We start from the raw sequence: 16,218 nt of genomic DNA on the forward strand, positions 1-16,218 counted from the left end.
TAAAAAAGGACCGCACAGAAACAGGATTTACTGTATTTGTAAATTTTAATTACTTCTCCTGGTCATCATAGGTATGTATAAAATTTTAAATATATTCTAAGTAAACTAAGAAATATTGGAAAAAAAAGGAAAAATCTGAAATAGACTAAAATTATGGAAGAAAAAAAACTTAACGCTTTTTTTTTGCATCCTGACTGAATTAGGAAGTAATATGACCCTTCATCCATTAGTTACATATGTAGTTTTAGTTTAACACAAAAGAAAAATTCTTGGAAATTGATCATGATCCGTTCTAACTGTACAAACAAGTACGCTTTTAAAACATTGCGCCTGTCCCTGAAACTGATATGCCTTCAACCATCAAGATTAGAAGCAAAGCTATTTTAAACTGAAAATATTTTGCCATAGTAAAAACGAATTGACTATCCTTTAATGGCAGAAAGGGATGTTTGTCCTGAAATGTATCGTAACATACATTCCATTCGTTTTTCAGCCTGGAATGTACAATGCTCAACAAAAGGAAAAAAACAACGAACTGGACCACCCTGAATAACTTTTGATTTGATGATAAGATGTCTAGGACTTGAAAGTCTGTACTAAAATTAGCACATTTGAAGTCACCATGGTGACCTCAAATGTGCTAATTTTAGTACAGACGATATTTTAAGTGCCAAAATTAAATAGAAATCGCACTTTCTTCCAATAAGCATACCATTTTTGACGGATTTGGATTTCTAAACCCCAAAATATACGGGTAGCAGAGCAGCAGTCCATGGAATATGGCGGTCAAGAAAGTGCTCCGAAGTTTGAACCTCTTAATATTAATTTTACTTTACGCATTGTGTTACATCAAAATTTTTTAAGCGAATCGAAGAAAATTTTCACACACTTATAAAATTCATTTATCCAAAAATAATTCTCCGTAAAAAATAATTTTTAGTAAACTTTCATTATTTTTTATTATTTTATTCAATTTTGGTAAAAAAAACACTTTTGAAAAGTTATCAAGTTTTTTTTGCGTCAGTTTTTAAATAATATAATTTTACATGGCAAAATACAAAATTTGAGCGAAATCAGTCGAATAGTCTCTTAGAAATTGAATTTCAAAAAGGCTAGATATTTAAACTTCGATCTCTCAGGAACTATTCGATCGATTTCGCTCAAATTTTATCTTGTAAAATTATAATTTTTAAAATGGGTGCAAACAATTGTATACCTACTTTTCAAAAGTTTTTCAACCATTATTGAATAAAATAATGAAAGTTCACTAAAAATTAATTTTTTGCATAGAATTATCTAATTTGCTTTAAAAGTTCTCGAGATGTAGCGAAATACACAAAATAGTAAGATTTACATTAACTTCTCCTGGCTATAAATTGTTGCCGCTTCCACCTATATTTAGGGGGTTCGTAAATCTGTCTGTAGCCTTCCAAAAATGGTATATGTTTATTCAGAGAAAGTACTTTTTTTTTGTCTGACTTCTTCGTAACTTAAAATATCGTCGACTCTTATTAATTAGCATATTTGTGGTCACCCATCTCTTGAACCATTAAGATTGAGCCCTAAGCGTGAAGGTCTCTGATCATTAGATCAAAAGTTATTTGAGTGCCCTTAAGGTAATAGTTAAGGTAAGGTTAAAATACCTCGATTTATCCTTAATTAAGGATAAATCGAGGTATTTTTCAAAGGTAAAAATGAAATTAATATTTAAATATGTCATTAGGTTGAAAAGGGTTCAAATGAATATCTCAAAATTTACCTCAAATATAGCTCCAGAGGTATATGTAACAACCTGAGGTGCTTCGATCTTACATTTGAGGAGAGGTAGATATTTACTACTTTAAGGTGTTTCTTTTTCAACCTTAGGTTATTACTTATCAACCTGAAATATAATTCTTTACACCTATGGAACTATTTTTTCAACAACCTTAGGTGCTTCATTTTAACACTTCAAGTTATTCTGGATCTGCCTAAAGTGTATTTTTTGACAATTGTAAAGGTAATATTTCATTAACGTGAAGTGTTCGCTGCTCTACTCATTACATAACAAGAAAACTGACTAGAGCCTAAAATAGCTATTTTTAACGCAAGTAAGTAAGAATGTTGGGCCCAAGCATTATAAATGTGAATGCACACTTTAAATATTGCCGATGATTTCCCCATCATTTTAAATTTAAAAACATTAATCTGAAGACAAAATGTTAAGTGTAGATATAGATTCCTAAAACACGGTTTCAAAGTATCTTTGGAGCTCCCACTCTGCATTTTTGCATTATAAAACCAAGTGAGAGATTTTCTTGGACGATGGGTTAGATTTTGTCATTGGAATCCGTGATTCACTAAGAATTTTGGAATTAAATGACTAAGCAAAATTAATTACTTTTGATAGTTAAATAAGACAAAAATTAAATTTTTTTGCCATTAAATCCTCGTTATTGGATACATAATTTATTGAAAAAAGTTATTTAATCTTCATTTAATTTATAAGTCAACCACCGAAAATAAATTACATAAAATATATTTGATCAATATGAAGTTAATAACATTAATAATTTATAAGGCCAATGTTTTCTCTCGCAGTCCCAACAATTCTCTACAAAAATAAATAACTATTAATATTAATATATTATGTTCAAATGCTAGATGTATTATAAAAAGCTGTATCGCAAAACATATTTTCATATATATTAATGGTATACCATTAATTTCTCTGTCACTTTATGCAGTGTATTATTATTATTATAAAAACAGTTGAATTTAAATTATAATTATGAAATATTATTATTAAAAAATATTTTTCAACCAGACAATTAAGTTTAATATAATTTATTTAAATAACCGTAATAGCTATCGCCCCTAAAACTGTCTCAAAAAATTTATAAATTAAAAGAAAAATAATAATTTCGAAAATTTTGGTACCCTTTGAAATAAATGATAAATAAAAAATAGATATATTTCACCAGAAAAAAAAGTAGGAAAAGACACCTTTATTTGTATATAAAAACTTTATTTAAATTATTAATTAAAATATAAATGAGTCGAAAGAAACAATTAATATATTTAAATAAATCCAATATAATGTTAATAAATAATTTAGTTTTTAAAAATTCTATGAAAAATTTTATACGCTTTAAGGAAAAAAGAAATAATGTTCATTTATTTTTAAATTTTTTGTTGTTGGTGAAACAATGACAACCCATTACCAATTTCACATACACAGGCAGAAAAGCATAACTTATAGCTATTGTACCGATGAATTAGTTTCTGTAAAGTGGCGCTGTTGTCAACGTCGGCGCGATAGCTCTGAGGCTATCTTACCGATAGTCGGTGCAATAGACACTGCCATTTTATTTCATTACTGTTGTACTAGTTTGTTTAAAAAGCTTGTATCTTTTAAGCATTGTTGTTTTATCTAAATTGCTATTCTTTCATTATGTCTTCGTCTGAATTTTACTTGAGGTATTATGTGGGACATAAAGGAAAGTTCGGACATGAGTTTTTAGAATTTGAGTTTAGACCAGATGGTAAATTTATTTATTATGATCGCATGTTATATGTTTATATTATATATATATATATATATGTATATCCTTTACACATTTACGTCTCTTAAATTTTATGTATTTTTTTCTTATGTTTGTTTATTTTCCAACACCTTTAGTCTTCATTCCGAGCTTAATTTTTTAAGACATCATACAGACGTATTATATGAAGAACTGTGAACTTTTCAAAAGAACCAACTTGTTGCTCTTGTTTTCTAATTCCTGCTGCTTTTCTAAATTCATAAGGATATTTCCGGATTGTGATCTGAGGCCGCAACTAATCAATAATATCATAATATAACAGTGAGCATTTTTATTAAAAAAAAAGACTTTAATTTGATAATTTTAACCAGATGAAACTGCTGTTGAACATGAGTATCATTAGTTTTATCTTAAGCTAAAATATTCTTCTTTATTATTAAAAGTCTGTTTTTTTAATTTTTTATTTCACAATTATGTGTTTTTCCTCATTTTAACAATTCATGTCTGTATCATACCTGCCAACTTTCACTCTTTCGGAGAATGGATTTTCAGAGTGGTTGTAAAACAATAAACGAAAAACAATCTGACTCATAAACATATTTATATTTTGATCCCGTTGAAATTCGCTTGCGCAAGGATTATTATGCTTTGATATATTTATTGTAATCATTTATATGTAGTGGTTGTCAAACTCATTTATAATTTTCATTATAATTTAAAAAGTTAATTGGAATAACCTGAGTATTGCTCCCACTTTAAATAAGAAAATAAAATCTTCCGGAAGAGTTGGCAGGTATGCTGTATAATGCTTGATTAAATTATCTTTTGAAAATGCTCTATTTCTGCACTGGCTATTTGAATGCCTTTCAAACAAAAAGTGAATCCTAAGATACAGTTGGTAAATTAATGATTTTTTTTAAGAAATCAAATTATTGACTTTGGGCATAGTTTGTGTTATTATTCTATTCATTTCAAAAGCAAAGTTGCAGAATTAATTTTTTCTGTGTTCATAATTTTTGGGCAACGTTTACTTCATCACAATTTATACCTATTTAATTCATTTTAAATATATGTTTATTTTAGGCAAATTACGTTATGCAAATAATTCAAACTACAAGAATGACACCATGATTCGAAAAGAGGTACGTCTTTGTAATTTTATATTAATTTTATAAAATTTCACAAGTTTTATAAATCAACTTACATATAATTTTATGTGATTAAGTACCTATTATTTTAAACTTCAATATGTGAAAATAAAGTTTTTATAAAATTGTAATAGAGATATGTTAAATTAAAACTACAGCAGTTCTTAAATTTTTGTTTTGGAGTTGTGTAAGTATGTATATATTAATTAAAATATTGGGTTAATCGAAAAGTAAACAGTAAAAATTACAGTAGTTTTGACAGTAAAAAAGTAACATATGTTGAAAATTCTGTTTTTCACTTTCCATATTTGAAAGGGCACCAACCAAAAACTTTTGCATTGATTCAATTAGAACTTCTTCACAAGCAAACCTTGCCTTGCTACATCAGCTTTCAAAATAATGATTACATGGCTTCAGTCTGAAATAGGCTGTAATAAATATAATTAAGTCCACTGTTGGCAAAGAGCGAAATTACTTCTCAAACAAGCCGATAGCTCTAAATTTCTTAAATTTTATGATTAATCCCTTTCTTTGTTATTTATATATCAATAAGCTACATTTTTTCTGGATGGACTATTAGACTTCAAAATATTACATCTGTCTGATACAGTAGGAATAACTAATTAGCAAAGTAGTGTTACCCTTAAGTTTTACAGGAATTTTAAGAACGTTAAAACTAGAGCAAGGTTATATTTCTTTAAAACATATTTTAAACTCAAAACATGTTCATATGATTTCTTCACTAATCACTATTTGGTGCATAGTGCAGTAACTAGGTCCATATGTTTTTCTGACCTAGACTGTGGCAGTTTAGTGCCTACACGTGCCATTATTATCTTAGTATCATCACTATGCTTGACTCTTATTAATTGCCCACTAGCATAGATCTAGTACATCATTAGCATTATAACTAGACTAAAAATATGTGTATGTTCTTTCTGTTACTGTCCTCTTATACTTATTATTAGGTACAAATTTCTGTTTTTTTATTAGGCTTATGTTCATAAGTGTGTAATGGAAGAGTTGAAAAGAATTATTGAAGATTCTGAAATTATGAAGGAAGATGATAACTTATGGCCTCAGCCAGATAGGGTGGGTCGTCAAGTAAGTGATTGAAAAAGCCTAAGGGCAATACCACATTAAAAACAAAAAAATTCAAAGTAAATATTTAGCAAAAAAGATGTCATTTTAAAAGAAAAAAGTTGGAGATTTAGTATTTGTTAACTAAGCTCTATATATTTATTGTATTATATTATCTGTTACTTAATAAATTTATTTCCCTATTACCGGAATCAAAATCCTCCTTTTTCCAGACTTTTATTTTTTATAATTTTTATCCAATTTCTTTTATATTCTAATTTTTAAAAAATTTGATAGCTCAGAAATGAAATTTGTAGTTATGCGGTTATGGTGGCATTTTACTACAGCTAGAAAAAAAAAATCTCATATATTTTTTACGATCTTTTGTTGCGTAAAAAGATTGCTACTGCCAAAAGAATTACGCTCTTGATTTTAATGGAAGTAAATGAAAATTGATTTTGCGTATAATGAATAAAATAATTGTTAGGTGTTTTTTTTTTTTTTTTAATTATTTAGTTGATTGTTTTTGCATTTTTATTTTCAATAATTTAACAGATTAAGGGATTGGATAAATTGCAATTTTTCATAATTTCATTCATAATTATATAATATATTTTATGCCATAATTTGGGTTTTTGACAGTAATTTTCAAAATAAAAAAGAGAGAGTTTAAATTCAAATAACACTAACATAGAACATAACTGATTAATCCCTTGTAATTTTATATGTATGTTTAATTATAAATACTTATTTATGATGGCTAATACTTATCCTTACACCAACATTTTGAGTTTTTGACTGTTGTCAAAAACTTTATCAACACACCAAGTTTTTGACATGACAGTTAAAACCAGATGAAACCATCAATTGTCAAAAGCATGTCAACCCTGATTGGTTTATAGTGAAATTTTTTCTAATAGAGTGGGTCAAAATAATAAGTCAATACTCAAATTGTGATTTGAAATTCGTGGTATGCTATGAAGTTGTATTTAATTATTTAGGTTTTTAAAACTAAATGTAAATATGTAACAAAAACTGCTGAAAATGCTATGGTCCAGGGCTCGAAAATCAAGTCGGTCTCGGCGGTCAAAAATTCCCCACGGACAACGAATTTCTCGAATCCGACGTCCGCACTGATGGCCATTTTCCCTTTAATGTTCATGATACATTTTCAATTTTTGTTATTAGAATTGATGTTTTCTCTGTCTGGGAGTACTGCAGAAGTTAAAAAGGCTTTTGAGCAATGAATTTTTAAAAAAACAACAGATTACGTACTGGACTTAAACGCAATTATGAACATCTGCCTAAATGGAAAACCCCTTTCAGATTTCTGTGCAGAAACCTCTGTAGATCATTGGCTTGATTGTGGAACTGGCAAACGTCATATCTGATTAATTAAAAAAATGTAGCACCCTCGGATAAACTGACATTCCAGATAACTTTACCTTTGTCATTTAAATTATTTCATAAAATAAAGAAATAATTTCATAAAAGAATTACTAGGTTACTATTAGTAACCTAGTATTTCTTTTATTACTGTATAATGTAATCCTAATATTTATAATCCTAGTAACTAGGTACTAATTCATTGTGCAATTTACATAAATGTTTGTAATAAATAAAAGAAAATTATATTTTTATTTATTTAGAAGCTGCGATGGGTTAGTTTCAAAGGAGGACGGGTACATTGTTGGACAAACCGTCCTCGGTACCGTCCCGGGTAAAATTTCTGAGTTTTTTCGAGACCTGCTTTGGTCATAAAAAATGGGTAAATGCTGAATTCATCGCGAAATTGATGAAAATTAACTAAGCTCATTACTATGCATTATTTTGAGTATAGTTTATCAATACATTTAAGTAATATTTCACAAATTAAAAAAATAATGATTAAAGTTGAAATAAAATTTATTTTGAAACCAAAATAAATTGATTTTTCTTCCATGCATCATTGATTCCTAAAGGGAAGTATAACATAAAAATCATAAATTTTTAATTCAAATTTTTTCAGATTTTTTTTTAAATTGTGTTCTTATGACGGTATTTACTGTATGTATATACAGTCGAACTTGGATAATTCGAAGGGCAAGGGGCCTCTGCGAAACTTCGAATTATCCAAACTTCGAATTATCCAAACAATGTTATTTTTATGTCTTAAAATAATTACTCGTAACAGAAATTGCGAAACAAAGATTGTTTATTAATTTTAAATTAAAACGTTACAATTTTTTAAAATATTTAGCTATATCAGATTGCTTTAAAGAGCTTGCTTGATTTTTTCTAACAAAATCTTCAAGAATATTTATAGCTCTAAACACAGCTTCACTTACGTCAGATTGTCCTTCTGCATAGCGTCGATATTCTGATAAATGAACGACTGCCTCACTTGAAGTTGGAATTGGCCTCTGTTCTTCTACCTCATCTTCAATATCTTCTTCGTCTTCTGTTGTAATATTCTTATTGTTTAGAACTTCAGATAGAATATCTTTATCCGATAATTCTCCACAAATCTCTATATTTTCATCCATACTGACGTAATCATCAAACGGAATGTTGTCTTCCCATGCAACTGGGAGAGGTAAATTTTCTTCATTAAAAAGTTCGCTCGGGACTGTGTTCCTGATGAATCCTGCCTTCCGAAAACAATTTGCTATTGTTTTTTGGCTGACTTTGGACCATGCATTTAAACACATTCTTGAAGCATCGAGGAGAGTAATGGGAAGCTTTTGGGAAGATTCAGTAAGGAGGTGTTGAACGACTAGACATCTGTAAAAATGCTTCAGATTTTTAATGATGCCTTGGTCCATTGGTTGCACCACTGATGTCATGTTTGGCGGGAAAAAAACAACCGTGATATTTTCCATAGTGGGTATCGATTTATGAGCAGTGCAGTTATCAATAAACAGGATGATTTTTCTGTTTTTTCTTTGGTATGTGCGATTTAGATCAAGTAGCCATTCTTCAAAAATATGCGCCGTCATCCATGCTTTTGTGTTAGAAAGGTATTCTATAGGCTTTGATTTGACATTTTTGAAACACCTTGGACTTCGAGATTTTCCTATCATTAGTAATGGTAATTTCTCTGTGCCATCCATGTTTGATCCTACAAGTAAGGTGATTCTATCTTTACTATGCTTTCCACCACTACATTTTTCACCTTTAAAAGTAAGAGTTTTTGCAGGGGTACATTTGAAAAAAAGTCCTGTCTCATCGACATTAAAAATGTCTCTGTCCTGTGTATACTCAATAATTTCGGCAACTTTTTTTTTCCACTCATTTGCTGCACCTTGGTTCACACTTGAGCTTTCCCCACACACAGACTTGAAAGAAATTGCATTTCGTTCTTTAAACCCATCCAACCATCCGGAGCTTGCCTTGAAGCTGCTGTTACCTAAACTGATGGCAAATTCTTCAGCTTTTGCACGTACAAGAGTTCCACTGAGAGGGATGTTCTTGTCCCGTGCTTGTTTAAACCACTTTGCAACACACTCGTCCACGTCAGGATAATCAGGCTCTCTAGCACGCTTGCGATTTCCATTAGATTTCAAAATTCTTTCTTTATTTTTTAAAAAAGTCGAAAGAGTGTTAGGCGCTATTCCAAACTCTTTTGCGATGATGCATTTTTTTTTTTTACACCCTTTTCTACTTCTCGAATTACAGCAATTTTTTCATCGAAAGATAAGGTTTTATACGGCACACGGAGCTTACTAAATGACATGCTGGTACTGAACTATCACTACAAAACTAAAATCACAATGTAGAAAACTCAAGTAATGTCGACTACAGTCCTAGTGTTTAATGCCGTGATTATGCACCAGTTTCCCGGAGTCGGATGCAAGGTGATCTCATGAAAAAAATAAACGCACCACTATTGGAGGAACACCTGTCAATCAACTGCCCGATGACCTTTGAAGGACGACTCACGTAGACATAACTTTTTTCAAGATCATGAAGACTCGCCTAGCCGGTGACAATTTTTTTCTCCTCCGCTCCGACCAATGACACGTATGCATCCTATCACGTGATTCGAAATACCCTTCCCGTCGTCCTTTCTCCCTCCCCTTTGTCATCCCTAAAACAATTTCCATAATAGCTGAAAATAACCAGAATACTTTTCAAAAATAACTGCATTTAAACTAGATTTTGTCATTTTTGAAAGGGTAAAAACTTCGAATTAAAGAAGTTGGATTTCGAAATAACCAAGATTTTTTAGCATTAACTGAATATACATGTGTCTAGGGAAGTAGAAAAGCTTCGAATTATACACGAATTCGAATTAAAGACGTTCGAATTATCCAAGTTTGACTGTATATAATGAAAAGAAAATTACTAAAAAATAGTATATTCAAAAAGTTTTATCTTTAATGTTTTTTTTTCATAAATTGGTTTCATAATATCACAAATACTTTTCATACATTCACTCTAAAATAAGAAAAAGACTTGGGTGTACAAAAAGCCGTAAGCTTAGTATTTTATTGCAGGATATTAGGACACAGAAATTATATTGATTGTTATTGTTTTGTCATTTATTTAATAAAATTTAATTCGCAAAAATTATTTTGCTCGTTTGACATAATGCTCATATGTACATTTAAGTTCAAATTTTTATTATTATTTTTGATTCTAGGATTTCTAAAATTAAGGATAATGAGACGATTATCAATAACGTATACATCAGAAATTAAGATTAAAAAATTTATACCTAAGGTTTGTTTTGCTCAAAAGTTGCCAAAATATTTCTATTCATTCATCAATATATAATAAAAATTATAAAAAATTTATCAAGCATTTTTCTTAAAATGATTGAATTTATACTTTAATGATTTTAAGAACATTATAAGACAAGCTAAATTTCATGCCAATTCTGACTCTGCATCGTAAATTTTCAGTAACGAAAGATTAATATTTAACCTTGAAAACAAACATACAGGGCGGTTCAAAAATGTAAAGGCAAGTAGAGGAAACCTAAATAAGCATATTTCATACAGAAATGTTTGTGTGGAAATACTGGTTTAAAACGATAGAGAGCACTATTGCTTTGAATCTTGTATCCCTGTTGTTTGCTCTTTCAAGCAGCTATTGTAAACAGTAATTGATTGTAATTTGTTTGCAAAATGTGTGATGTATAACAATAAAGATGCGATAATGCAGTGTATGTAAAAGCACTAGTGCGTAAAGCAGCATTAATCTTCAGTGAGTAAAAATTCAAGTTAAACAAATGAAAACGATGATTTATGCACAGTTTACAATAAAATTACAGTCAAATACAGTTTCCATTCACTGCTCAGTAATAAGCAACATCATCATAGCAAACAACATTAAGAGCAACTAAGTTCTCAATCAGCCTAATGCTGAATTACCACACGCAAATATTTTTATGACATATGTTTATTAAGGTTTTTTTTTATAATTAATTATATCTTTTATTACAATATTCTTCTCTGAAGAAGTCCTGTTCAGTATGTGCAATTAAGTGAAGATTTTCAGATTCAACCATGTGAAGCATCTACTGTATAACTTATGCCTTTTTGTTATTTGAAGTGTTTGTTTCTAACTGTTACTAAATAAGATTGCTGCTATATTTATTACCATATATTTTTCTAATTATTTTATTTTTAGGAATTGGAAATAGTTATGGGGGATGAGCATGTTTCTTTTACAACTTCCAAAATTGGATCTTTAGTGGATGTAAATCAAAGCAGGTAAAATTCTGTTTTTTTTGTTGTTGCTGTTGTTTTTCCTTCATAATGCATTTTATTTTTGTTTATAAAATACTTAAAAGCATTGTCCACATTGTTATTGGCAAGCAAGGTGTTTAATTTAAAGAAAACTATATGTAGTAGTTGACTAAGCCCCCCAACAACAGAAAAATCATCAAATGCAAGCAATTGAATTCATATGATTATTTTGTGTGTTTCAAAAGAAGCTTTAAAAGATTTTATTCAACTGAAAGAACTAATGGTACTCAACTTTTTTTTGTTGTATTTAAAACAGTATTTCTATAATATTTCAAAAATTAAAATTTATTGAATTAAAAAATTAAGCTATATTTAGTTTGGTATCCAAAAGTTGACTGAAACTTAATTTCCTTTAACTATCAAAATTGCAGGCTTACCTCATCAAATATATATAAATGCTGTAGCTTAGTTCTTTTTTTCTCTCTCTCTTTTCTAACCATAACTCGTTTTAAAACAAATTATAGATGCAGCTTTGTAACAATTATGTCACCGCAGCATATTTCAATTTTTAGGACTATTATCTAGTGAACTGTATTAGTGTTACTTTAATATGATTCAAAGGCAAAATGTTAAAAATTAGGGACAGACCATGTGATTCATATGAGTTTTAAAAGTGCTTAATTTTACATCACAAAAGTTAAGTACTCTTAAAAGTTTTTATTTTTTCGTGAAAGGAAAGAGTATTAAAAAAAAATTATACTTTTATATTTTATACTGGGTGAAACAAATTTAATAAATCAAAATCAGCATTGAACAGGACGAAATCACACACAAAACTGAAAGACAAATGCTGACACAATTAACAAAGCTAAAATAGTTCCAATAAATTTTTTTGTTTCCAAAATTATATGTCTTTCCTAGGGAATTTGCGATATTGGATTAAGCAAAACTTGCCTTTTGCTCGGGATGCAGAAAAACTTTTTGCTCTGAACCAAATCTTGATATTTTAAATTTACCACAATCGAGCAATTTTCTTCTCCTTCAAGAAGCCATAATGAACTTATTTTCACAGCATCTATAATAAAAATGCAGAGCATAGTATTGGCGTAATTTAAATAGACACCAAATTTACTCATAAAATTGTTTGTACATATTACAGTAGTACATATTTATAAAAATAAGTAATCATCATTGACATCAATAATAGAATGGCAGTTTATTAAATTTCTCTTAAACAAATTAGTATCAATTCTTCATTAGTTTGGCTTACTTTTTTTTAAATTTCAATCAGCACTTATTAACAAAATTATTTGAGCATCATTGGTATCAAAAATGGTATAACGTTTTTTACTTTTTCCCTAAACGAATTATTATAATTGACTCCATTAACTTAATCTTTAGTAAAATAGTTTATTTTTTTAAATTCAGATAGTGCCTATTGCCAAAATTAATTAAGCATCGTTTGCATTGAAAATTGCTTAATAGTTTTTTGTTTCTCTTAAATGAACTTGTACCATTGCTTTATTAATTTTACTCAATGGTACAAGGCTCCTCATTTTACTCAATGGTACTAAGCTCCTAAATAAATTAATAATATTTCTCCATCAGTTATGCTTTTTAATACACATTTTTTATTACCCAACAAAATTGTTGAACATAATTGGTGTTAAAAATGGTATGGAAATTTTTTACTTTTCTTTTAAACAAATTAGTACTATTTCTCCATTTCTTTTGTATTTTAGTATGTAGTTTCTTTTTTTTTTTTATTTATTATTTTTTTTTATAAACTAGTACCAAATTCCAAATATTTGACATCAGTAATAGTTTGGTGAATTTTTAAACTTCTCTTTAATGAATTAAAGGGTTGGAACAGCTGCTCAAATTGCTCCAAAATGAATAGTATTTATTGAGCAAAAAGTGCAAATTGTGAACAAAACTCAGTTTTGTTGCACCTAAACTTATATCAGTCTTCATTTTTCCCTTGTGGATAACCATGTTTAGTCAGATATAAATAATTTCATTTTTACTTTTTTTTAAAAAATGAAATATTTTTAATTAGGGTGAGTGAGTGAAAATAGGCACAAACTAATTAAATCTTTCTTTTTTAAATATGCACCCATCCTTAAGGGAAATTTTTACTATTATTTTATGGTTATTATCAATGACTTTTGTTTATCTAGTAAATTTTGAGAATTTTCAAATACCGAAAGATCAGGAAAATGGACTTATTTTGGGATTAAGTTAAGTGAAGTTTAAATAATTATTCTAAAGAAAAGTACGAATTCTGAAATTTTTTAATCTTTGATCGGGGTTCTTTGTTATATTATTTTTCCAAATAATTTAGTGTCGTTTGTTGTTTGGCTGACAGGTATTTCTTCTTATGTTGAATGTTATATTTTTGCTTGATTTTTTCTTCTTTTTTATGTAACATAAATTTTAGTTGACTCTTTTGAGTATAGAAAGTATAAAACATTATTTAAGAAAAAATATTTTTAAAAAATTTGTTAAAAGAGAACTGAAAGTATGGCTGCTTGGAACTTAAAATGTTTCTCTCGTGATTGCTTTTCAAAAAAAATAATTTAAAAATAACTGCAAGTATAAATTTACATAAAAATACTATGAAATGATTCTCCCTTTTATTGGTTTCTTACCAATGACAGTGAAACATGATTGTAGCTGTTTTGTTTATTAAAGAGCATGTGCGATTTGTTTGTCCAATAAAAATGCATGAAATACTCCTCATTTCACTGGGTTTTTGATCTTAATTTTAAATATTGATATATATATACATGATACATGAATTTGTAAATAAGACAACTAAAAAATTAATAAATTTTATTTCAAAAGAATTACAAAAAAAAAAAAAAAAAAAAATCATTGAGTTTTCCCTAAATTGTTGATTGTAATTCAGATTATTCTACTTTTTTTTTTTCATATCATTGAGCAGAATTTTGTAAAAATTTGTTACTGTTTGCATGTTTGGACTTTGTTTGTTTAGACAACCTTTTTTTTTTCCTCCTTGGTGGTACTTTATCAGTAAAATTTATTTGTCAATAGTACATATTTTTTAATATCTTCTCTTTAAATGTTATCTTATAATCGTATTAAAAGAATTTTAAATAAAAAGTCTGTTCTTTATATAAGCATGCAGTTTCTTACTATCTAACTATCTATGCTATTTTATTTGGACATGTTTATGTTTGTTTACAGGGACATGCAGGGGTGTTGGGATGCACAAACAAATTTCCTGGTTAAATGTCCTTAGAAAAGGGGGAACAAAAAAGCCCCAATTATATTTTTAAAAAAAGAAAGTATTAATTTATAAAAATTTAAATCAATATTTTAAGTTCATTTTTAATGTATAAATATAAACAGAAATTATTCTATGGTGAAAAATGTATTATTTTCAGCAAAATATTCTTAAGATCATATTATTCATAAAATATTTTGCTGCTACTTATTTAACAGAAAAATATTTCACGATAAGAATGATAGTAATAGATTATAAGTTTTAGTGACTTAGGTTGTCAAATGGTGACTGGAATTGATTGTTGGGACTGTTCCACCACCTCTGCACACCACTCCTGTTTACTGATGCTTTTTGTAACAAAATATCCTTTTTTTTTAAAATTTTAGGGATCAAGATGGACTGCGTTGCTTTTATTACTTAGTGCAAGACTTAAAGTGTTTAGTGTTTTCTCTGATTGGCTTACACTTTAAGATTAAACCCATCTAAACTCATAAATTGCATTTTACATAATTATTCACAGTTATTGATTTGTATTTTCATATTGTAATCTCATTTCATTAAAAGATCCAATACAAAAGTACTGTGTGTATCTAACTTTTTCTTCATTCATTATAAAAATTGGTATAAGTTTGTCAATAAAGTCTTTAAAAATGCTATGTTATTTGTACATTAATTTTTTGCATCATAAAGCTCTGATCATAAATCAGTTAACAAAAAGCTTTAAAAATAACTAAATAAAATATTTCCTCGGGCTATTTAGTTCTCTTTTTATTCTGCTTACATTTTTGAACTCAATTTCTTTTGTGAACAAAAAAAAATATCAAATGAAAGAAAAATGGTTTTTAATTTATTCGTACATAGAAAAATTTAAAAAATAATTATGTTTAGATTTTATATATAGCATCTTATGAAAAGTAATATTATCCAAACTAGTTGATAAAAAAACTGAGTGTACAAAAAAAAATATAATATATATAATTAGGAAATATGAAGTAATATTTATATATCAACAATAGAGAATGAAATATTTTTTTTAAAATTTATTTTTTAAGAAACAATTACAAAGTGCAAAAGTATATTCAGTCACCTATGCAATGCAATATAATGTCTTTTAAGATTCTGTCTTGTAGTAAAACCATTGGGGCATTTGGTACATTTAAATGGCCTTTCTTTGGAATGTACAAGTCTATGATTTTTTAAGCTTGTTCTCCTCTTGGTCGTGTAACTGCAAAAGGCACATTGAAGAAAAGGCTCTTTTGTAGGAGTTTTTGTTATTACTTGATGATAATTGTATGACACTGAATTGTTGCAGAATCTTGTGTACCCTTCCATAACAGATGAGATGTCTGCAAACAAAAACAATTAAACTGTAGTTAAAATATATAGAAAATGATTTGTATAATCTTCAGTTAGGAAGATTTGGTCGATTGTATCATCATAATGCTAGCAATCACTATATATTTATATCTGCTTATAAAACTAAGTTATTTCTTTAAGGCATTCATAAAGCAATTCAACGAGAATATTCAGTGCACTGTTCG

General features: G+C 28.3%; 1 protein-coding gene and 1 long non-coding RNA gene across 2 annotated transcripts; one reads left to right on the forward strand and one right to left on the reverse strand.

The window, feature by feature from the left end:
* The first annotated feature begins 3,316 nt into the window (after positions 1-3,316).
* Positions 3,317-15,333, forward strand: mago (mago, exon junction complex subunit). Its single transcript, XM_087167855.1, has 5 exons — positions 3,317-3,524; positions 4,608-4,666; positions 5,666-5,776; positions 11,369-11,451; positions 15,064-15,333. The coding sequence occupies exons 1-5, from the start codon at positions 3,434-3,436 to the stop codon at positions 15,161-15,163; spliced, it is 444 nt and encodes a 147-aa protein (XP_087023981.1). The 5' UTR covers positions 3,317-3,433; the 3' UTR covers positions 15,164-15,333.
* LOC147807152 (uncharacterized) lies at positions 12,188-16,025 on the reverse strand. The gene is made up of 2 exons (XR_015435518.1): positions 15,765-16,025; positions 12,188-12,502 (listed from the first exon to the last, which is right to left on the reverse strand). It is a non-coding gene; the product is annotated as an uncharacterized LOC147807152 (long non-coding RNA).
* Positions 16,026-16,218: the final 193 nt, after the last annotated feature.

Source organism: Parasteatoda tepidariorum, chromosome 7 (genome assembly GCF_982258835.1).
Source record: "Parasteatoda tepidariorum strain Cologne lab strain chromosome 7, Ptep-v5.0, whole genome shotgun sequence".
Classification (NCBI taxonomy): domain Eukaryota; kingdom Metazoa; phylum Arthropoda; class Arachnida; order Araneae; family Theridiidae; genus Parasteatoda; species Parasteatoda tepidariorum.